At 42.5% G+C, this 16,348-nt stretch overlaps 1 protein-coding gene across 1 annotated transcript; it reads right to left on the bottom strand.

The window, feature by feature from the left end:
• Nucleotides 1-310: 310 nt before the first annotated feature.
• On the bottom strand, nt 311-11,110 carry CNDP2 (carnosine dipeptidase 2; the record flags this gene model as incomplete). The annotated part of the gene is made up of 11 exons (XM_079533211.1): nt 11,045-11,110; nt 10,342-10,485; nt 7,884-8,046; nt 6,421-6,509; nt 5,329-5,529; nt 4,722-4,806; nt 4,071-4,231; nt 2,103-2,267; nt 1,451-1,592; nt 806-953; nt 311-380 (listed from the first exon to the last, which is right to left on the bottom strand). Exons 1-11 carry the CDS (start codon nt 11,102-11,104, stop codon nt 311-313), a joined length of 1,428 nt encoding a protein of 475 aa, XP_079389337.1. The 5' UTR covers nt 11,105-11,110.
• Nucleotides 11,111-16,348: the final 5,238 nt, after the last annotated feature.

Genomic DNA, 16,348 nt, shown 5'->3' with positions numbered 1-16,348 from the left:
AACAGTTGAGAGCACCCAGTTCTTCCTGCATTACAGGAAAAGTAGATGAGTATAGCAAGCCAGAACTTTGAAGTGATACAGAGAAGAAAGATGCCTTTCAGTACTACTGGACAAATAGGAAATAGTCTGTCATTTGAAGCATTTGGAGATTTTTTGTTTACAATGTTTGTTTCTTAAGTAGAACGGCATGCTTCCCTCTTCTCCAAAGCAGTGGAGTGTTGGTGGAAAAGGGGAGCCACGTAAGAATTAATAGATGCTGTTTCCTAAGAAAAGTCAGACTTCTGAATCACAAGCCAGAAGGTAAGGTGTCTTAGTTCTTCAGTTGTGAAACTTCATAGAGGTATGCACCAAGCATCTTCACTCCCTGAATGTAGTTGTACCTGTAAAGACAGCTTCCATCAGCACTACTGTAGTTTGAGCTGCTTTCCTAGCAGTTGTGCATGCTGCAGCATTAGCCCTCTGTCAACAACAGATGCTACAAGCAAAACTGTGGCAGGAAACAGACTATTCCCAACCTGCTTGCATTTCCCTTGGCAAGACAGAAATGTCACCCATGAGGTAAGACAGAGCAGCCCAGCTCTGGGCTGAACTATGAGAAGTTACTTGTTGCAAGCATGCACAGCCAGAAGCAGTAAGGACTTAACAATTCAGCTACAGACCAGTTAGCACAACCACCCACTCAGCCATCCTCCACTAAGGATGTCTTCCCAACACTTGAAGCACTTGATTTGCCTTAGTTCTTTTCATAATACACAAAAAGACCCACAAGCACAGCTCAGTCTGGCACGGGGATAAATATTCTTACCTATTCAGTTTCTCATTTTGAGAGTGGGCACCATCATCTGCAGCTCCAACAGGAAGCAGCATCACATTCTTGCCTGTTGCTTCTTGGAAAGTGAGGGTAACAGGAATGCTTCCTCCCTCCCTTGTCAGGTCTGGTTCAACTCCAAAAACTAAAACAAAGTGATACTCTATAGTCAGTTTGAAACTGTACCTTTTCTAAAGCTTCTCTGATAGACTGCACAAGTAACAGAACTGTGGAGTTTCACCCCAGATATAGTGCTGGAGTACTGTCAATTTCATATGGTTTATGAACTTCAACAGAAATCAGATTTGTCCTTGTTATCCTATCTACAGCTAAGGATGCCAGAATGCATAAACTTTGAGGGCTTTGATAATGTAAATTATCTGAACTACTGACATTTGCATCCTTATCTAAGAGCAACACCATGCCAGACTTGTTCCATGTATTGGAATGAGCTTGATAGTAACTTTTCCTCCATCCTGTACTTCAAAATTAAGGATGGCACATGAGATGCTTTCTTACTCAGCAAGTCAAATGTATCACCCAAGTAAGACACCACAAATATTCCACAAACATGACCTCCACAGTATTTCTTGAGGTGCGGGAACAAGAATACTTCCCAATACAAGTGGAAAACCCACTGACCTGTCTTCATGGCCCTTCTGCCAGCCATGTAGTGCGGATGATCAAAGTCTGACACCCAGGGTTTTCCACCATGGCCTAAGTATACCTTGAATTTGTTAGGGCTCTGCAGCTTTGCAAACTGTTTGCTCAGGTAATCTTTAACCTATAGGAAAAAAAAAAATCAAGTAGCCTTATTTTACTGTTACATATATGAACACTGGTGAAGACAGTATACTAAAAGCATCCTGGAGACTCGCAGGTCACAACTGCATGCAGCAATAGCTTTCATATTACTATTATCTCATATTACTATGTAACTCTGCAGTCAGAATATCTCCATCAGGCAAGTAAAAGCACTACTGTAAAACAGTCACTATGCTAAACTCTTACACTTTTGAATAGACTCTTGTGGTAGCTCAAGTGCCCCACAGTTCAATCAACATTCAGTTCTCAGCTGCATTTTCAAGTTAGCTGAGAGAAAGCAGAGACCAAGGCCACAACAGTTCAGTGTGGTACTACACTCATTCCCTCAAATACCTGAGCTGAGGTGCAGACAGGAAAGACTGTAGCAAAGAAAACAGAACTGTTTCAGAAACCAAAAACATTTTTCCTCCCAGATACGGAGAAAAGAAGCTGAGAGGCTTTTAGAGATCATTAATCCATCTCAACATACATGGTTGGTGACCTCTTCAGGAGTCATGTTTGGCACAAGTCTGATTGAGAACTTGCCAATCACTTTCCTAGGAATCACAGTCTTGGCTCCAGAGGCTGAGAAGGCTCCTTCAATTCCATGGAGAGACAAGGAAGGATATCTCCATCTATGCATAAGGATATCTCTCTGTAGAAGCAAAGGAATAAATGTAAGGTCACATCAAATTTTGACAGATGATGAGATTGACTTGGGGAAGCTCTATTAAAGACTTGCAAAGAACAGTGCTTTGCTCTCCGACATGGAGAAGTGCACCTCAACCAAGACCACTCAATTGCAAACAGAAACCAACAATTCTATTAAGCACATTTAAATAGAAGAGCTGGCTTTCAGCAACTACAGAGATTTTTCAGTAACTCTAGTTTGGCTTTCACCTAGTTCTGCAGAACTTACTGGACATGCCCATTCTGCTTCTGAAAAGAATACATTTATAAAGATGCTCAAGCACGATAAGAAGCACACTGGAAGTTCTGGTCCCCACAGCATTAAGTCAGGCACATGTCTTCAATACTGAGTCACACACTAACAAAGACCAGAAACTTCATAAAAGCCTCACTGCTGCCAACTGAGGCACACAGCATGCTCCTCCTTTAGCTGTTGACAGTACCAGCTGTATTAAACTGACTGAACTCCAAGGTCACTGACACGAGCACTACTACCTACCATCACAAGGCCATTTCAGATACACATTTCCTCCTTGTTGCCTTGGACACAGTTCAGTACACTGGACGCTGTGAATTCAACACATTTGTGTCCTGGGCAGACAACTACAGTAACTCAAAGCTGAATTACACTGCAGAGGTTAGGGAGACTTAATTTTGTGGGCTTTAATGCCAAATTTGTTTTGTGCCAGGTACAGCCTGCCTCTATTCTTGAGCAGAACTATCACTTCTCAAAACTTTCGAGCACGCAGTTCCTCACCTGGAGATTTACAAGCCTTCTCATCTCCCTTTAGCCTCAAAACATTCCTTGCACACATTAACTTTGAATTCTCTCCATGAATTACACCAGAATTTCAGTCTAGCTAAGACAGAACAGTTTTAGTACCTTAAGTGAAGGGCACCATGCCAACTCCTTATATACAAGTTATATTTCATCCATTACTTTATAGAGAAAGACTAAACAATAAAGTCTGTGTGCTCTCAGTTGGTATAAACTCCTGCATGTAGAAACAACACTGAGCATATAAAATTGTTACTTACAGCTACTTCAGTCTGAAGTCCTCTCCTGATACTACCAGGAGAAAAGACAGACCTGCATGTGTAAACTTGTCTTTTACAACACTTCCTTCAGCATGTTATGATAGATTTACATCTATAGCTCAGATTTTTAAACATTAGTATATACTACTTGTACCTTGTATTTTCTGGCATTCATTTAGAGAACTCATGGGATGAAGATTTGAGAAACAAAAGACATGCATATACTGAACTTGAGCCTGGCCAAAGATTTCAGCAGCCTACAGAAAGGTCCTTGCTTGCTAAGACTAGAAAGATGCTCTGCATGTCAACCTTAAGATCACAGTTAAACTGTTTTCTTACCTAATGAGAAGATTCAACTACATAAGAAACTAAGTTTCAGATAACCCATTGAACTTTCTACAAAGATTCATTACGTCAGATGCTTAGTGCAGACACAGTATTTGACTTCAGGAAACATTTCTCTTGTGCTAACTGTTCTTACCTAGCTTTAAGAGGACAGCATTAGATAGGAAAGTTCCATACAAGTTTGAAATGCTATTTACATGTGAGTAAGGAACAACTTAGGAGCAGCTTTAATATTGCCTAGACTGCTTGCTTTAAATACAGGATAACCCAGACAAAGTTTTCAAGTGCATGCTTTGTAGAGGAACTGCTAGTATTAAGTATACAATTAACTGTACAGTATGTCTGAACTTACAAGCTAACCAGGGCATGCAGGAGTACAGTATACCTTTGTATCATGCAATAGTTTTGTTGCTCCTACATCTTTCGCATATTCTTCTAGGTCAAAATCAATTTTCTCATAAATGGCCAGCTCCTCATCAGTAACGGATGCCACTGCTTCATTAATGCCTGGAATGAGGATTTTCCCTTTCTTGTCTATGAGAGAACCTGTAAACAGAAAGCACTTCAGATCAGGATTTAACCAGAAGAAATAAATGCCATTACGGGGGAACAGGTTCTGTGGGAAGTAGCAGGCAGTCTTCTGAAAATATCTGTAAATGCAATGAAACTGCTCTCCACCTCCCAGGATCTTTTCCACAAAACGTAAGGGGCACCGATGGATTTTGCAGCTATCCAAAAACCTGTACTGGCTGTTTGAAGATAGGACTGCTCAAGGAGCTCAATATGGCATCCGTAGAAGAGTTTGCAGGGAAGAGCTGATTAAACTAGCACAGAAATGTACAAGGTTTTAAGAGAAGCTAGGATAGACCTTCTTCATTGTTTCTGTATCTAAGGTATCACTCTATTTTACACTTATCCTGGTAAGCACAGCTTCATGGGCTCTCCATAACAAATGGAGTGTAACCAGTGCTTAGGAATGCTTTAATGGGGCTTCCTCCCACTTTAGATGCATTCACTGAAATTTGCTTTTTCTTACCCATTAAAGCAATGAGATCCGTCATGGCCTCATGTATTGAACCACCATAAACTCCAGAGTGAAGATCTTTGTCACTGCATTCTACCTGGTTAGAGATGAATTATGAGATTCAGGTTAATTTTAACATCAAAACAATGAAAATTGCATAGATTTCTATCCTAGATTTTTGTTGCATGTATTTTGAGAATGCATCTGTTTTTGAAAGCTGACCATTCAGTTGTAGTGTATTTGAGCAGATATGCTTCCTATTGCTTTGTCAGTGCAATAGGAAGCTCCTATGCAAGCTCCTACTACTGACTGTCCCAATCCTGGAGACTTCAGAGGTGACTTCTTTACTCACAGAAGTATCTGGATGAAGATACATGCCATGAGATAACCTTCCAGTGAAGCTCTTGGATAGCCGAAAGTTAACCCTTCTTGTCCAAATATCATATAGGATACTAAAAGGAATTATTCAGATTATTCAGATGATTATGGTAGAACCTGTTCTATCTACCCAGTCAGTCCTATCATTTCTGAAGAAAACCTATTGGCTTGAAAAACCTGGATTTTCTAATAGAAAATTTAGCTCAATAGTACTAGCCTGGCCATGTATTTCAGAACTTACCTCTATGAAGTAGTAGCAAATACCCCTCAAGCCATAGGTGATACAAGGTTTATTCTTGCCTAGCCAGTAGTTGTCAGAAATGCAAATATAATCCACATCTTTGAAGAAAGCATCACGCTGAGCAAAAATTAGTTCATCAAGGCCTTCTGACCCTGATTCCTCCATACCCTCTAGGCAGAACTTAATATTTACTGGAAATTCCTTTGAAAATGAACAAGAACAGATTAAGTATAGGAAAACATTCAATTCCTTCAGTGACCAGTAATTTTACATCTATCACATAACTAAAAAGTACAAGGGTAGCTTAGTTCTACAGAGGCTGAATACATTAATTATATTCAAAGTCTGTTTTACAAAGTACAGATGCACTTAAATCAAAGGCACTTGTGCTACCTTTCATTTGATGGAATCCAAACTCTTCAAAAAAGTTTTAACTAAGCACTAGACCAACTGGTTCCTAATCCTCTTAACTGTGGAAAAGCAACAGAACAGCTGCCAGAGGTAAATCACAGGACTAGAAAAATTAGTTAAGCATAAAAATTGCCTGCTACAGAACAAGTCAGAGCTACCTTGTCTGACCAGCCTACCATATTCTAGAAGCACTAGAGAATTGCTAGCTCTTTTCCCAGGAATAATCAGTCTTACAAGATAGCTCAAGATAACTACTTTATTTCTGATTGCACTTTTTCTTTCACAGAAACAGGAAAGCTCCCAAGTTCGTGATACCATGTTAATCTTTTCTTAGAATTCAGTGGCAGTGAGACATTAAGCTTTGCTGAAGGCCAGGCTAATTTGACATGCCTTCATGCAAGTCAATTATTACTCCTACTCCAGATGACTGCATATATATTTTCCTTCCTATGTATTTCTTTAAAGCAAAAATGTTTTTAAGTGCAATCCAAGCCATCTACAAAACCAACTGGTCAGCAAGTCAATTCAGTTCTACCAGGAAGTTAGGAAATTTACAGGACTGTTGCATCATTCCTTCAATCAGCTGAACAAACAGGTCTCAGAAAGGCTTGTGGCTTGGCTAACATTTATTGCTAGACTCAGCTGTATGCAAAAACGACAGAATACATACTGGGCACACACCTGATTAGTTTTCTGATAAGCCTCCAAGGCATTCAGCCAGGCAAGCACTGGACCTTTGTCATCTGTTGATCCTCTCCCATACAGCTTTCCTGCAGAAATCAGGCAAATTAACCAGAACAGAGAAAATTAGAATGAAGTTTGTCATCTCTTAATTGTAGAAGAAAATATCCTTCTGGATAAGCTTTTTAGCGTCACTTACACCAACTTTCCTATGAGATCCTTCTGAAATAGCAGTTTTATTATCCTACTTCATACACTCATGCAGTGGGGTAGGTACTGCAGTAGTTAATTCACCTTCAGAGCTACCCCACCTCTTCCATGAGCTGCTCCCTGGGTAGAACAAAAAAACCTAGAAGAGATGCAACTGCCTTGGACTAATTCATTTCCATACCCTTTCCATTAATACCATTTTCTACAATTACATCAGTAAACATATAGAAACAATCCATCTCCTTTTAATAGAAACTTAACCAGCATTGATTCAATAATTCTTTATTTGAAGAATAAGACTTCAATAGCGACCAGTTTCCTGAATACCAGAAAACTAGTCAGAGAAGTTCTACAGGCAATAGAAAGTCCCAGGAAGCGGCAGTGGGATCAGAGGCAGATATTGTTGCAACTCCTAAGTACTGGCTACAACCCCTAAGCTGCCACAGCACCAGACCATACCAGAGGCTGCAAGCTAAGGAGCCATGGGGAATACAACACCTACACTGCCAGGCTGCACAGAGATAAGCCACTGCCTGAGGCAAGTCTAGCTTTTACTATGGGATAACAATCTAATCTTTTAATTTTGATTCTGCTACCTATGACCTAGTGCCCTGCTACAAATACCAGTTACCACAAACACTTCTTGGCAATGATTAATGCTTATGCAATACAAGAAATTTTTTTTTCAGGTTTTACTTTCCACTTGGCTACAGGAAACATGTTGTTTAAACATAACTTACTGCATGATTTTTTTCACCCCCATTACTGGAGATGAACACTTCTCTGGGTACTGGCTCTCTCAAAAAGCTTGTGTACTCACTGGAGCACAGTACACAAAGCAAACCATGCAGGTTGCTGTAACGCTCCTCCCTCTCCAGAAGTAAGGAAGTAGTGTTGAGATACTGCCCCCTGCAGTGGTTCAAAATCTCAGTCTGGCATGACCTCTCAGGCTGCAAGTTCTGAAAGGTACAAAACTAGCACACAGAAGGTTCCTGACAAGTTGTTTTGTTTTTAACCATTGAGGGCAACAGTTATAACTTCATTGTAGTTACAGAGAGGAGAGCATGTAGGTACAACTTAAAAACCAAAAAAACTAAGAGCAGCTGAAATTTTATATCTCTATTGTCGACTACTTTCCCCTGCATCTTTTCAGTTACATTAAGTGTTCTCCCTTCCTATTAAGGGTATAACTCTAGAATAATTAAGGAATACCAGCTAAATAAAAGCTCCATTTCTGAAGTCAGTGCTCTTACCATCTCTTTCTACCAGTGTAAAGGGTTCACTGTCCCAGCCGTCCTCCAGTGCTGCTGGCTGAACATCTAGGTGGCCATACACACATACAGTCTTTTTGTGTGGATCTGAGCCAAGCTTTCCCAGAATAATTGGAGGTAGAGGGATCTCTGATCCATCTGGCAGCTAAAAAAGGTGGCAGGAGTTGTTTTTTTTTTTTAAACACAATATAGAATGTCAGTGACACAATTACATCACATAAATGAATGACTTTAACACTACACCTCTAATCTCATAACCTCTACAGACAGAGAAACAAAACTAAGCTACTTAACCTGACTGCAAGAAGCAGAATGTGTCTGTGAAAGCATCACAGAATCATGTCAGAAAAGAATTCCTTGCAAGTCTGAGAAAGAGTCAGTGTTTCCAAGCTCAGAAACGTTAAACACTCCTACATTAGATTTTAGCAGAGCAAGCTATCTGCATGCCAAATTGCCATATCTAATGCTTACCTCAGCATCAGTACTGAACTCCATTCAGAGTATTCTGCACTGCTTGTCATTGCACTTTCATCCTGTCCACAGTACATATCTCATGACAGTGATTTCCTGACACTGAAATCACCAAGTAAAACATGCCTATGCTCACATAAGGTCTTTCTTTAACAGCTCTATTTCTCCATACTAGCCTACACTTTTAAGTGAATGGCAGGGCAGTGCTGATAAAGCTAAATTTAGCCTAGTTCCTTGGAGTAACCCATAAGCAATTACCACATGCTATTCTCAGTCAGCACTTAAGTCCATATTGGTGAACATATGCCTAGAAACTGTTCAGCAGATCAAAAGCAGCATCAGATATCACTTCTGGGCTCTAAGTTCAGATTTTTATCAGCTGGCTGCAAGGTCCCTGGCCAATAGCAGCTTTAAGAGATTAAAACAATATTGCAAGAAGTTACAGTAACTAGTACAAATTGCTGTACAGCAGTAAACTTCAGTTGGGTCAGGCAACTTGGCCAATTGCTTTACACTGTTCTTCATTGCTGTAGAAGCAATAGTTCTTACCTCCCAAAAAAGTAACACTAACGAACAGAGCAAGTTTGTCTCACTGAGTTAATTGAAGTTAATTGAGTTAATTCTTCCCCTCAAGATGAGGCAAGAAGTCGCAAGCTGTCTTGCTGGAATCTGCAGTGCTACAAATAAGTGTATTCAAGTTGCCAGATGCAAGAACTGCTCAGAGAATCCTCTGGTAGGCATAGATTTCACCCTGCAGACATTAGTACCAATTACAATAACCATCTTCTGAAATTCAGATGCTGTAGTACAACTCCTTTTTGAATGCCACTATCACAGTGCTCATCTAACAACTTCAGCATGGGACTCATTCTGCGTAACAGAGTGACTGGGAACTTCAAAGGAGCAGATCAACTGGATTGTTCTCTAGGATGAAATTATTCTCAGCATCACACACATTCCTCATGTGAAAAAGCAATCCAGACAGCTGAAAGTTAGGAATATGTTCATTCTCAAGCATCTATCTCTATGTGGCAAGTGACGAGTGCAATATTTTAATAAGTGTAATACCCTTCTGAAATAATTATTTAGAAGACTTTCAGAAGACCTGAAACTTTAATCAGTATCATCTTTACAGTCTAGGGCCCAAGGGACAAAACCTGCCTGTTGTTAAGAATCACATTTTTCTTTGCAGATGCTCTGTTCACATTCAATCAGTATTTAAAAAGATTTAACACACAGCCCAACATGTAACGATATGTTTAACTGATACGGCCTCAAGACTTTTCACGATAAAGGTTCTTAACATGAAGCTTAAGACTGCAGAAGGACTTTACCCCATGTCTCATGAGACTGCTGCTTTTCTAGGTCACAACTCACAAGGCTCCTGAAGTGATCTAGTCCAGAAGATACTCATACACCAAGGAATTAGTAACCCATCTAAAAGCCCAAGTATCCCCAGCCCTGTGCAGCTCAGCCTTCAGGCAGACACTGCACTGTGCATATCACTTGGCTGCAAGATAAATCTGGCCAGCAGACTGCAACTTGTAGGCAGATCCCACTTGCTATAGGCGATTACAGCACCTCCATGTCCTTGTCTTTATCAAAAATCACAGCAAGTTCTCATGTGAACATCCCTTTTGTCTGACAATGAAATCAAGTAGTTTTTCAGAAATTTTCACATAGTTTAAATAAGCAAAATGGAACACCTTCACAAATAGGGTCTAAACAGCATGCTACATGCCAATGGGATACCTGCTATACGCTGCACAGTTTGTATTCCCAGCATCTAAAAGGACATAAGATTATCTACACTACTCTCTTTCACTGTAACTGTAGCCCTAGTAAATAACATTGATTCTTTGAAGTGTATGAGCACCTTTCTTACCAGAATTTCAGAAACTAGCACACTTCTGCATGCAAACATCTTACCAGCTTAAGAACCCTATTGAGAAGACAGATGCTCACATACCTTTTGTGTCCCAATATCCATAAGTTGAGCTGTGCCTCCAAGTCGCTCAATATCCTTTGCAGCAACTTGCATCATATGTTTGATTTCAGCCCTCTTCTCTGGCCATGCTGACACACTCTGGATTGCCACCCACTCAGCCAGCCGCTGCAGAAAGACAGAAAAACTACAGTTTTCACCATGCATTGGATGGAAGGCACTGTTAACACTAAAATTGACTGAAATATCAGTAAAGCTTAAACTTGAAGCAAATAAGCTCCATTATCTGCATAACAGCTCCATTATCTACATAACAGAATACTGATGTCACACTCAAAACCTCTCTAAAATCTCACTTTCCTACAGTTGCACCCCACTGCCAGCCTAGCACAGTCTGCAAATAAGGAAGGCAGACTTAAGGCTATGGTATTTTGTGCACATTATGCCTCTGGTTGCTTTTCCTCAAGCAAGCAGAACCAACTAGTGTCTATCAGACCATCTTTGCTCTTTCTTCAAGTGAGATCAGTGAGAGCTGAACACCACATATTTCTTGTCTGGGAGTTGCTCAAACCAGTTATACCCTTTGCCTGACCCCCTCCTTCCAGTTACCTGACTTCATTATTGGCCACACTATACTGGTGTAACTCAAGCTTGAAGCTGGCCACCTTTTAACTTTCAGTATCCCATAGCTGCCTGTACTACAGCACAAATGTCAAAGAAAACTTACCTTAACATAAAGGTCTTGGTGTTCATCAATGTATTTAAAGAGGGTGTCAAGAGCAGCCATCTTCTGACCAGAATGTTGTTGCTGAAAAATTATGTGACAAAAATAATTTAGCCTCCTGAGGTTTCACTAAAGAAGGCTTTCAACTTTCAACTGCTAATGCCAGACATCAAGCCATACAGATGTAAAACTTGAGGCCATTCCCTCTTAAGAAATCACAAAGTGACCAAAGCATGTTCAACTTGAACACCACTGTCTTTGCCTCTCTGCAAACTGTGGGAATTACAACTGAGCAAGCTGGTCTGTAGAGATGCTTCATGTACTTAACTAAAGAAACACAGGATAAGCACTACTCAAATGAAACACACTCTCTGAAGTTGTGTTTTGTTATAAGAGTTCAACATGAGCCTTGAACATAGCTAAGTTCACTAAGTTTTTTTTTTTTTGTTTTTTTTTTTTAATCTGACCTCCTCTGAGCACTGAAAGCAGGCAGTTTAAGAAAGTCCTAGCCTGCCACTCAAACTTCCAAAGGAGGTCAGAGTGAAGTCACAAGAACAGAAACCAGCCCCAGCAGAGCCAGGAACTAGTCCAGCACTACCACTTCCTTCTTTTTGTAGGGTTTTTTTTGTGCCACCTGAAGCTCATATGATAAAAATCCAAGACCTTCTCCCTTCTCAGCTCCAAGTCAGAAAAAAGTGAGCTTTACAATCCAGCCTCTGAAACCAACGCACCTGGACCACAAGCAGAACTCCACATTTGCATGCTACTCTAAGCAAGTATGTTCAGCAGCACTAGCTGCTACAATTCAAGAGCTTGTTTAGTCAGCTTAACACAGAGCCCTTAGGCCTTTCTACTTCTATGTGGAAGTCACAAGACAAGTATGATAGTCATTAAAATATCTGACTGTTCATCTCTGGAACAACTGACTGCTCTGCATAGCAAAATGAACACTACACCAAGCTGTCCCAGACAGTATACTGTGATATCAGCACATCCTACTATCCCAGATCTGTAAGAGACTTATAGAATGCATTTTCTGTCAGTCAGGATTGTATTCACGCCAATCTCTGATGTCCTTTTACTCACTGGAGAAATCATGAACTGGTCCAAGCCTGAGATAACTTATAATCCTTTCAAAAGATTACACAGACACAGCCAAGTTGAAGTACTGCCTTCTACCACAGCCTGGTTTCCCTAAAGAAGCCATCATGCAGCTAAAGCACACATATGATTCACAGAATGGCCTGCATTGAAAAGGACTTCAAAGATCATCTAGTTTCAGCCCCTGCTATGTGCAGGGTCACCAATCAGCAGACCAGGCTGCCCAGAGCCACATCCAGCCTGGCCTTGAATGCCTCCAGGGATGGGGCATCCACAACCTCTTTGGGAACCTGTGCCAGTACATCACCCTCTGACTGAAAAACTTCCTCCTAATATCTAAACTAAACCTCCCCTGTCTCAGTTTAAAACCATTCCCCTTGTCCTACCACTATCCACACTTGTCAAGTCACACCCCATCCTGTTTCTATGCTTCCTTCAAGTACTGGAAGGCCACAATGAGGTCTCCCTAGAGCCTTTCTTCTCCAAGTTAAACAAGCCCAGTTCCCTCAACCTTTTCTCATAGGAGAGGTGCTCCAACCCTCTGATCATCTTAGTGGCCCTCCTCTGGACCTGCTCCAAGAGCTCTGCATCCGCTCTGCATCCTTCCTGTACTGGGGAATCCAGGCCTGGATGCAGTACTCCAGCTGGGGCCTCACAAGAGCCAAGTAGAAGGGGACAATCACCTCCCTCTCCCTGCTGGCCACCCCCTTTTTAATGCAGCCCAGGATGTAATTATAGATGGCCTCCTCATCCAGCTTCTCATCTACCAGGACCCCCAAGTCCTTCTCTGCAGGACTACATTCAACAGGATCTTCCCCCAGTCTGTATAAACACCTAGAACTGCCCCAACCCAAGTGCAACATCCTGCACTCTGGCCTTGTTGAAACTCATTAGGTTCACATGGGCCCACTTCTTCAGGTCCCTCTGGATGTTTTCCCTCCCTCCGGTGTATCAATTGCACCATGCAGCCTGATGTCATCTGCAAACTTGCTGACAGTACACTCGACGCCACTACCATACCATTCAGATTTAGAGAAGTCATCAAGAGCACCACCACTGCGCTCACCCTACAACACAGTGACCAGTTGCTATGGCAGAACAGCACTTCAGCTTCACAGCAGGCATCGAACCAACCCTCTTCTTCTGTACACAATGAAAACGGACTGAAATGCCTCTTCAAAGCATTCTACCGTTTGCACCACGGACAGCTTTGCCCTCCTCACCCCTACGGAAGAGCAGCACCCAGGTGAGAGCATCGCGCCACGCCGGGAGAGGCCCGCAGCCCCTCGGAGCACTGCCTGCTCTCACGCCGCGGTCCCGCCTCCGGGCTGAGGCCGCCCGCAGGGCTCCGTCCGCGCTCCAGGTTCTCGGAGCGATACAGAAACTCGGTCGCGGCCGCTTAGGGGAAGGAGCGGGCAGAGCAGGCAGGAGCGGCACGCGGAGAGCCGCCCGGAGAAGGGCCGCAGGAGCGGCTGGGCCGAGATAGCAGGCGGGACACCGCGCAAGACCCACCGCCACGCCGGCAGTCCGTCCGGCCGAACCGAGCCGCGCCGCCCCGACACTCGTGACCCCCGGCCCAACACATCCGCTCACCGTCCTCACGCCGTACCAGCTCCCCTCAGAAAGGGGCAGCTCCGCCTCCGTGCCTTAAATACCCTACGGCCGCCCCGCCCTGCACCGCGTGCCGGCCGTGGCTCAGCAGCGGGGGCGGAGCGGGGCGGGGACGGGACGCGGGAGTCCGTTGTTGGGAAGGCCTCGCGTTAGGCCTTGCCCGAGCAGCTGGTATTGGCCTTGCGCGGGCCTGCCTGGACCTGGCCATGGGAAACTTTCTCCTGGCCTATCCTCAGCCCCAGCAGTGTGCTCTATAGCATCGTGTCACCCCACGCTGGCCTGTGTCGGTGGGAGAGCAGAGACACAAAGCTACTTAACGCAGGCATATTTGGCTTAGAAGCTGGAATAAACTTTCTATCCACAATTTTTTTTATTTTATATATATACATATATATATATTAAGGAAAAACCTTGCACGGGAGCAATGGGAAAGAAAGGGTAATACACGCAAAAACAGCCACAAAGACAAACAAAAAACCCTGCTTCTAAAATGTAGTCTGTTGCATTTCTGAAGAGAATTGTGTGATGTGACAAAAGATGCTGTTCATAACAGTGTGTCAGTGGACAGAGGAACAGCCTCTGATACCGTCTATCTGGATGTCAGTAAGGCTTTTCTTCCAAATTGGAATGATGTGGATTTGGTGGGTGGACTGTTGGATGGACGAGAAGTTGTGAGATCATATCCATAGGGTGGTGGTAGATAGGTCAATGTCCAGATGGAGATCAGGGATAAGTGGTCCCCAAGGGTCAACACTGGGGCTGGGGTTCTTTAACATCTTCATTAATTACACTGACAGTGGAATCAAGTACACCCTCAGCAAATTTGCTGATGATACCAAGCTGTGGGGTGTGGTCAACACACCTGGGGGTGGGATGCCATCCAGAGGGACCTAGACAGGCTTGAGCCGTGGGCCTCGGTGAACCTCATGAGGTTCAGCAAAGCCAACTGTAAGATCTTGCACCTGGGTTGCAGCAAGCCCCACTACTGATATAAACTGGAAGATTAAAGAATTGAGCTCAGCCCTGCTGAAAAAGACCTGGAGGTGATGGTGGATGGGAAGCTGGACATGAGCCAGCAGTGTGCCCTCACAGCTCAGAAAGCCAACCATATTCTGGGCTGCATCAAAAGAAGCATCACCAGCAGGTTGAAGGAGGTGATGTTACCCTTCAGTTTGTGCTGGTAAGACCTCACCTGGAATACTGCATCCAGATGTGGATTCCTCAGTACAGGAGAGACAGCTGTTGGAGTGCGCACAGAGAAGGGCCACAAAAATTATTCAGGAGAGAGAACACCTCTCCTACAAGGACAGGCAGAGAGAGCTGGGGCTGTTCAGCCTGGAGAAGAGAAGGAAATTACCATGTATTGTATTAGAGAGTTTTAAATATGCCTGTATTGATCTAAAATCCACAAAGGATTATACTGAAGATCAAACAAGGAAACAACACAGTGGCTTTCCTGAGTTTAAACAACATTTTTGAAAGATTGTGGGGCCAATTATCAGCTTTGAGAGCCTTATAAATTGCTTGTAAGGAAATGCAGTTTTATTTTACAAGGCTGGTATTTTGGAGGCAATGTACACAGAGACATGTATAGAAAAATCTTTTGGCAACAGAAGAGGAAGGAAGGATAGGAAAGTAGGAATGGTTTAGGAACAGAGGTTGACAAAGCAAAATATTTTATAATATATATATATATAAGGATACTCAGCCTTCTCTGCTCACAGAAACCATCTAAACATCTAAGCAGCTAAATAGTTTTGTTCTAAGCAAATCATTAATTGATACTTGTGCTGGTGCTTTTGAATCAAGGGGGCATGTTTTGTAGAAGACAGCTGAAGTGACAGTAGTTGTGTAGGTGAGGGGCCAAAAGCAGAGCCGTGCTTTTGGAGTAGCCGTGTGCATTAGCTCTGTGGTATAGCTGCAGTTGTGTACGTGCAGATGTATGGCACCTAAGAATCTCACATTTCTTAATTTCTTTTTCCTTTCTCTGAATTAAGATAATTACACAACAGTTATTTTAGGGTGCTTTAGAGGGAAAACAAGAACAACAGCAACAACACCACAATAACAACAACTTGGAAGGCTATAAATTAGCTGTCTTCTGCCTCCTTATTTGTCCTGGTATTTCTCTGTCTATTCCTTTTCATCTTTATCTTGGTACAGTTCTGCTTAGGTGGGTTACAGTCTCAGCTTTTTAAGCATCAGGCACTTACAGTGCATTAGGTGGACTCTTTGCTTGAAAGGAAAGATTATGTACGCAGATTCACAGAACAGTGCAGCTCTGTTTGTTTTACATGCTTTCCTCACACACAATAGCTTTCAGACTAGTGACAGTAAATCTAAAGCATTAGGCAAGTTGCAACTGATATTTAAGGAATTACTCGCTGATGACTTTAATTCCTTGAAAACTTTAGTGTTCTACTTAAATCGCTCCCATGTATGTGACTTTACGTATGCATTTTGACTCCATTAATACTGTCTACCTTAAATAATCAGAGGAATGACTTGAAAGCTTCAAGAAAATATTTTTTGCAGTCTTTCCTTTCGTATTTTCAGGCACATAAGATGGCATAGTGCATTAAGTTCTGCAGATTC

The sequence above is a fragment of the Tetrao urogallus genome (genome assembly GCF_951394365.1).
Source record: "Tetrao urogallus genome assembly, chromosome: 3".
Taxonomy (NCBI): Eukaryota; Metazoa; Chordata; class Aves; order Galliformes; family Phasianidae; genus Tetrao; species Tetrao urogallus.
The sequence above is the reverse complement of the archived record's forward strand: the minus strand, read 5'-3'. Positions and strand labels throughout refer to the sequence as shown.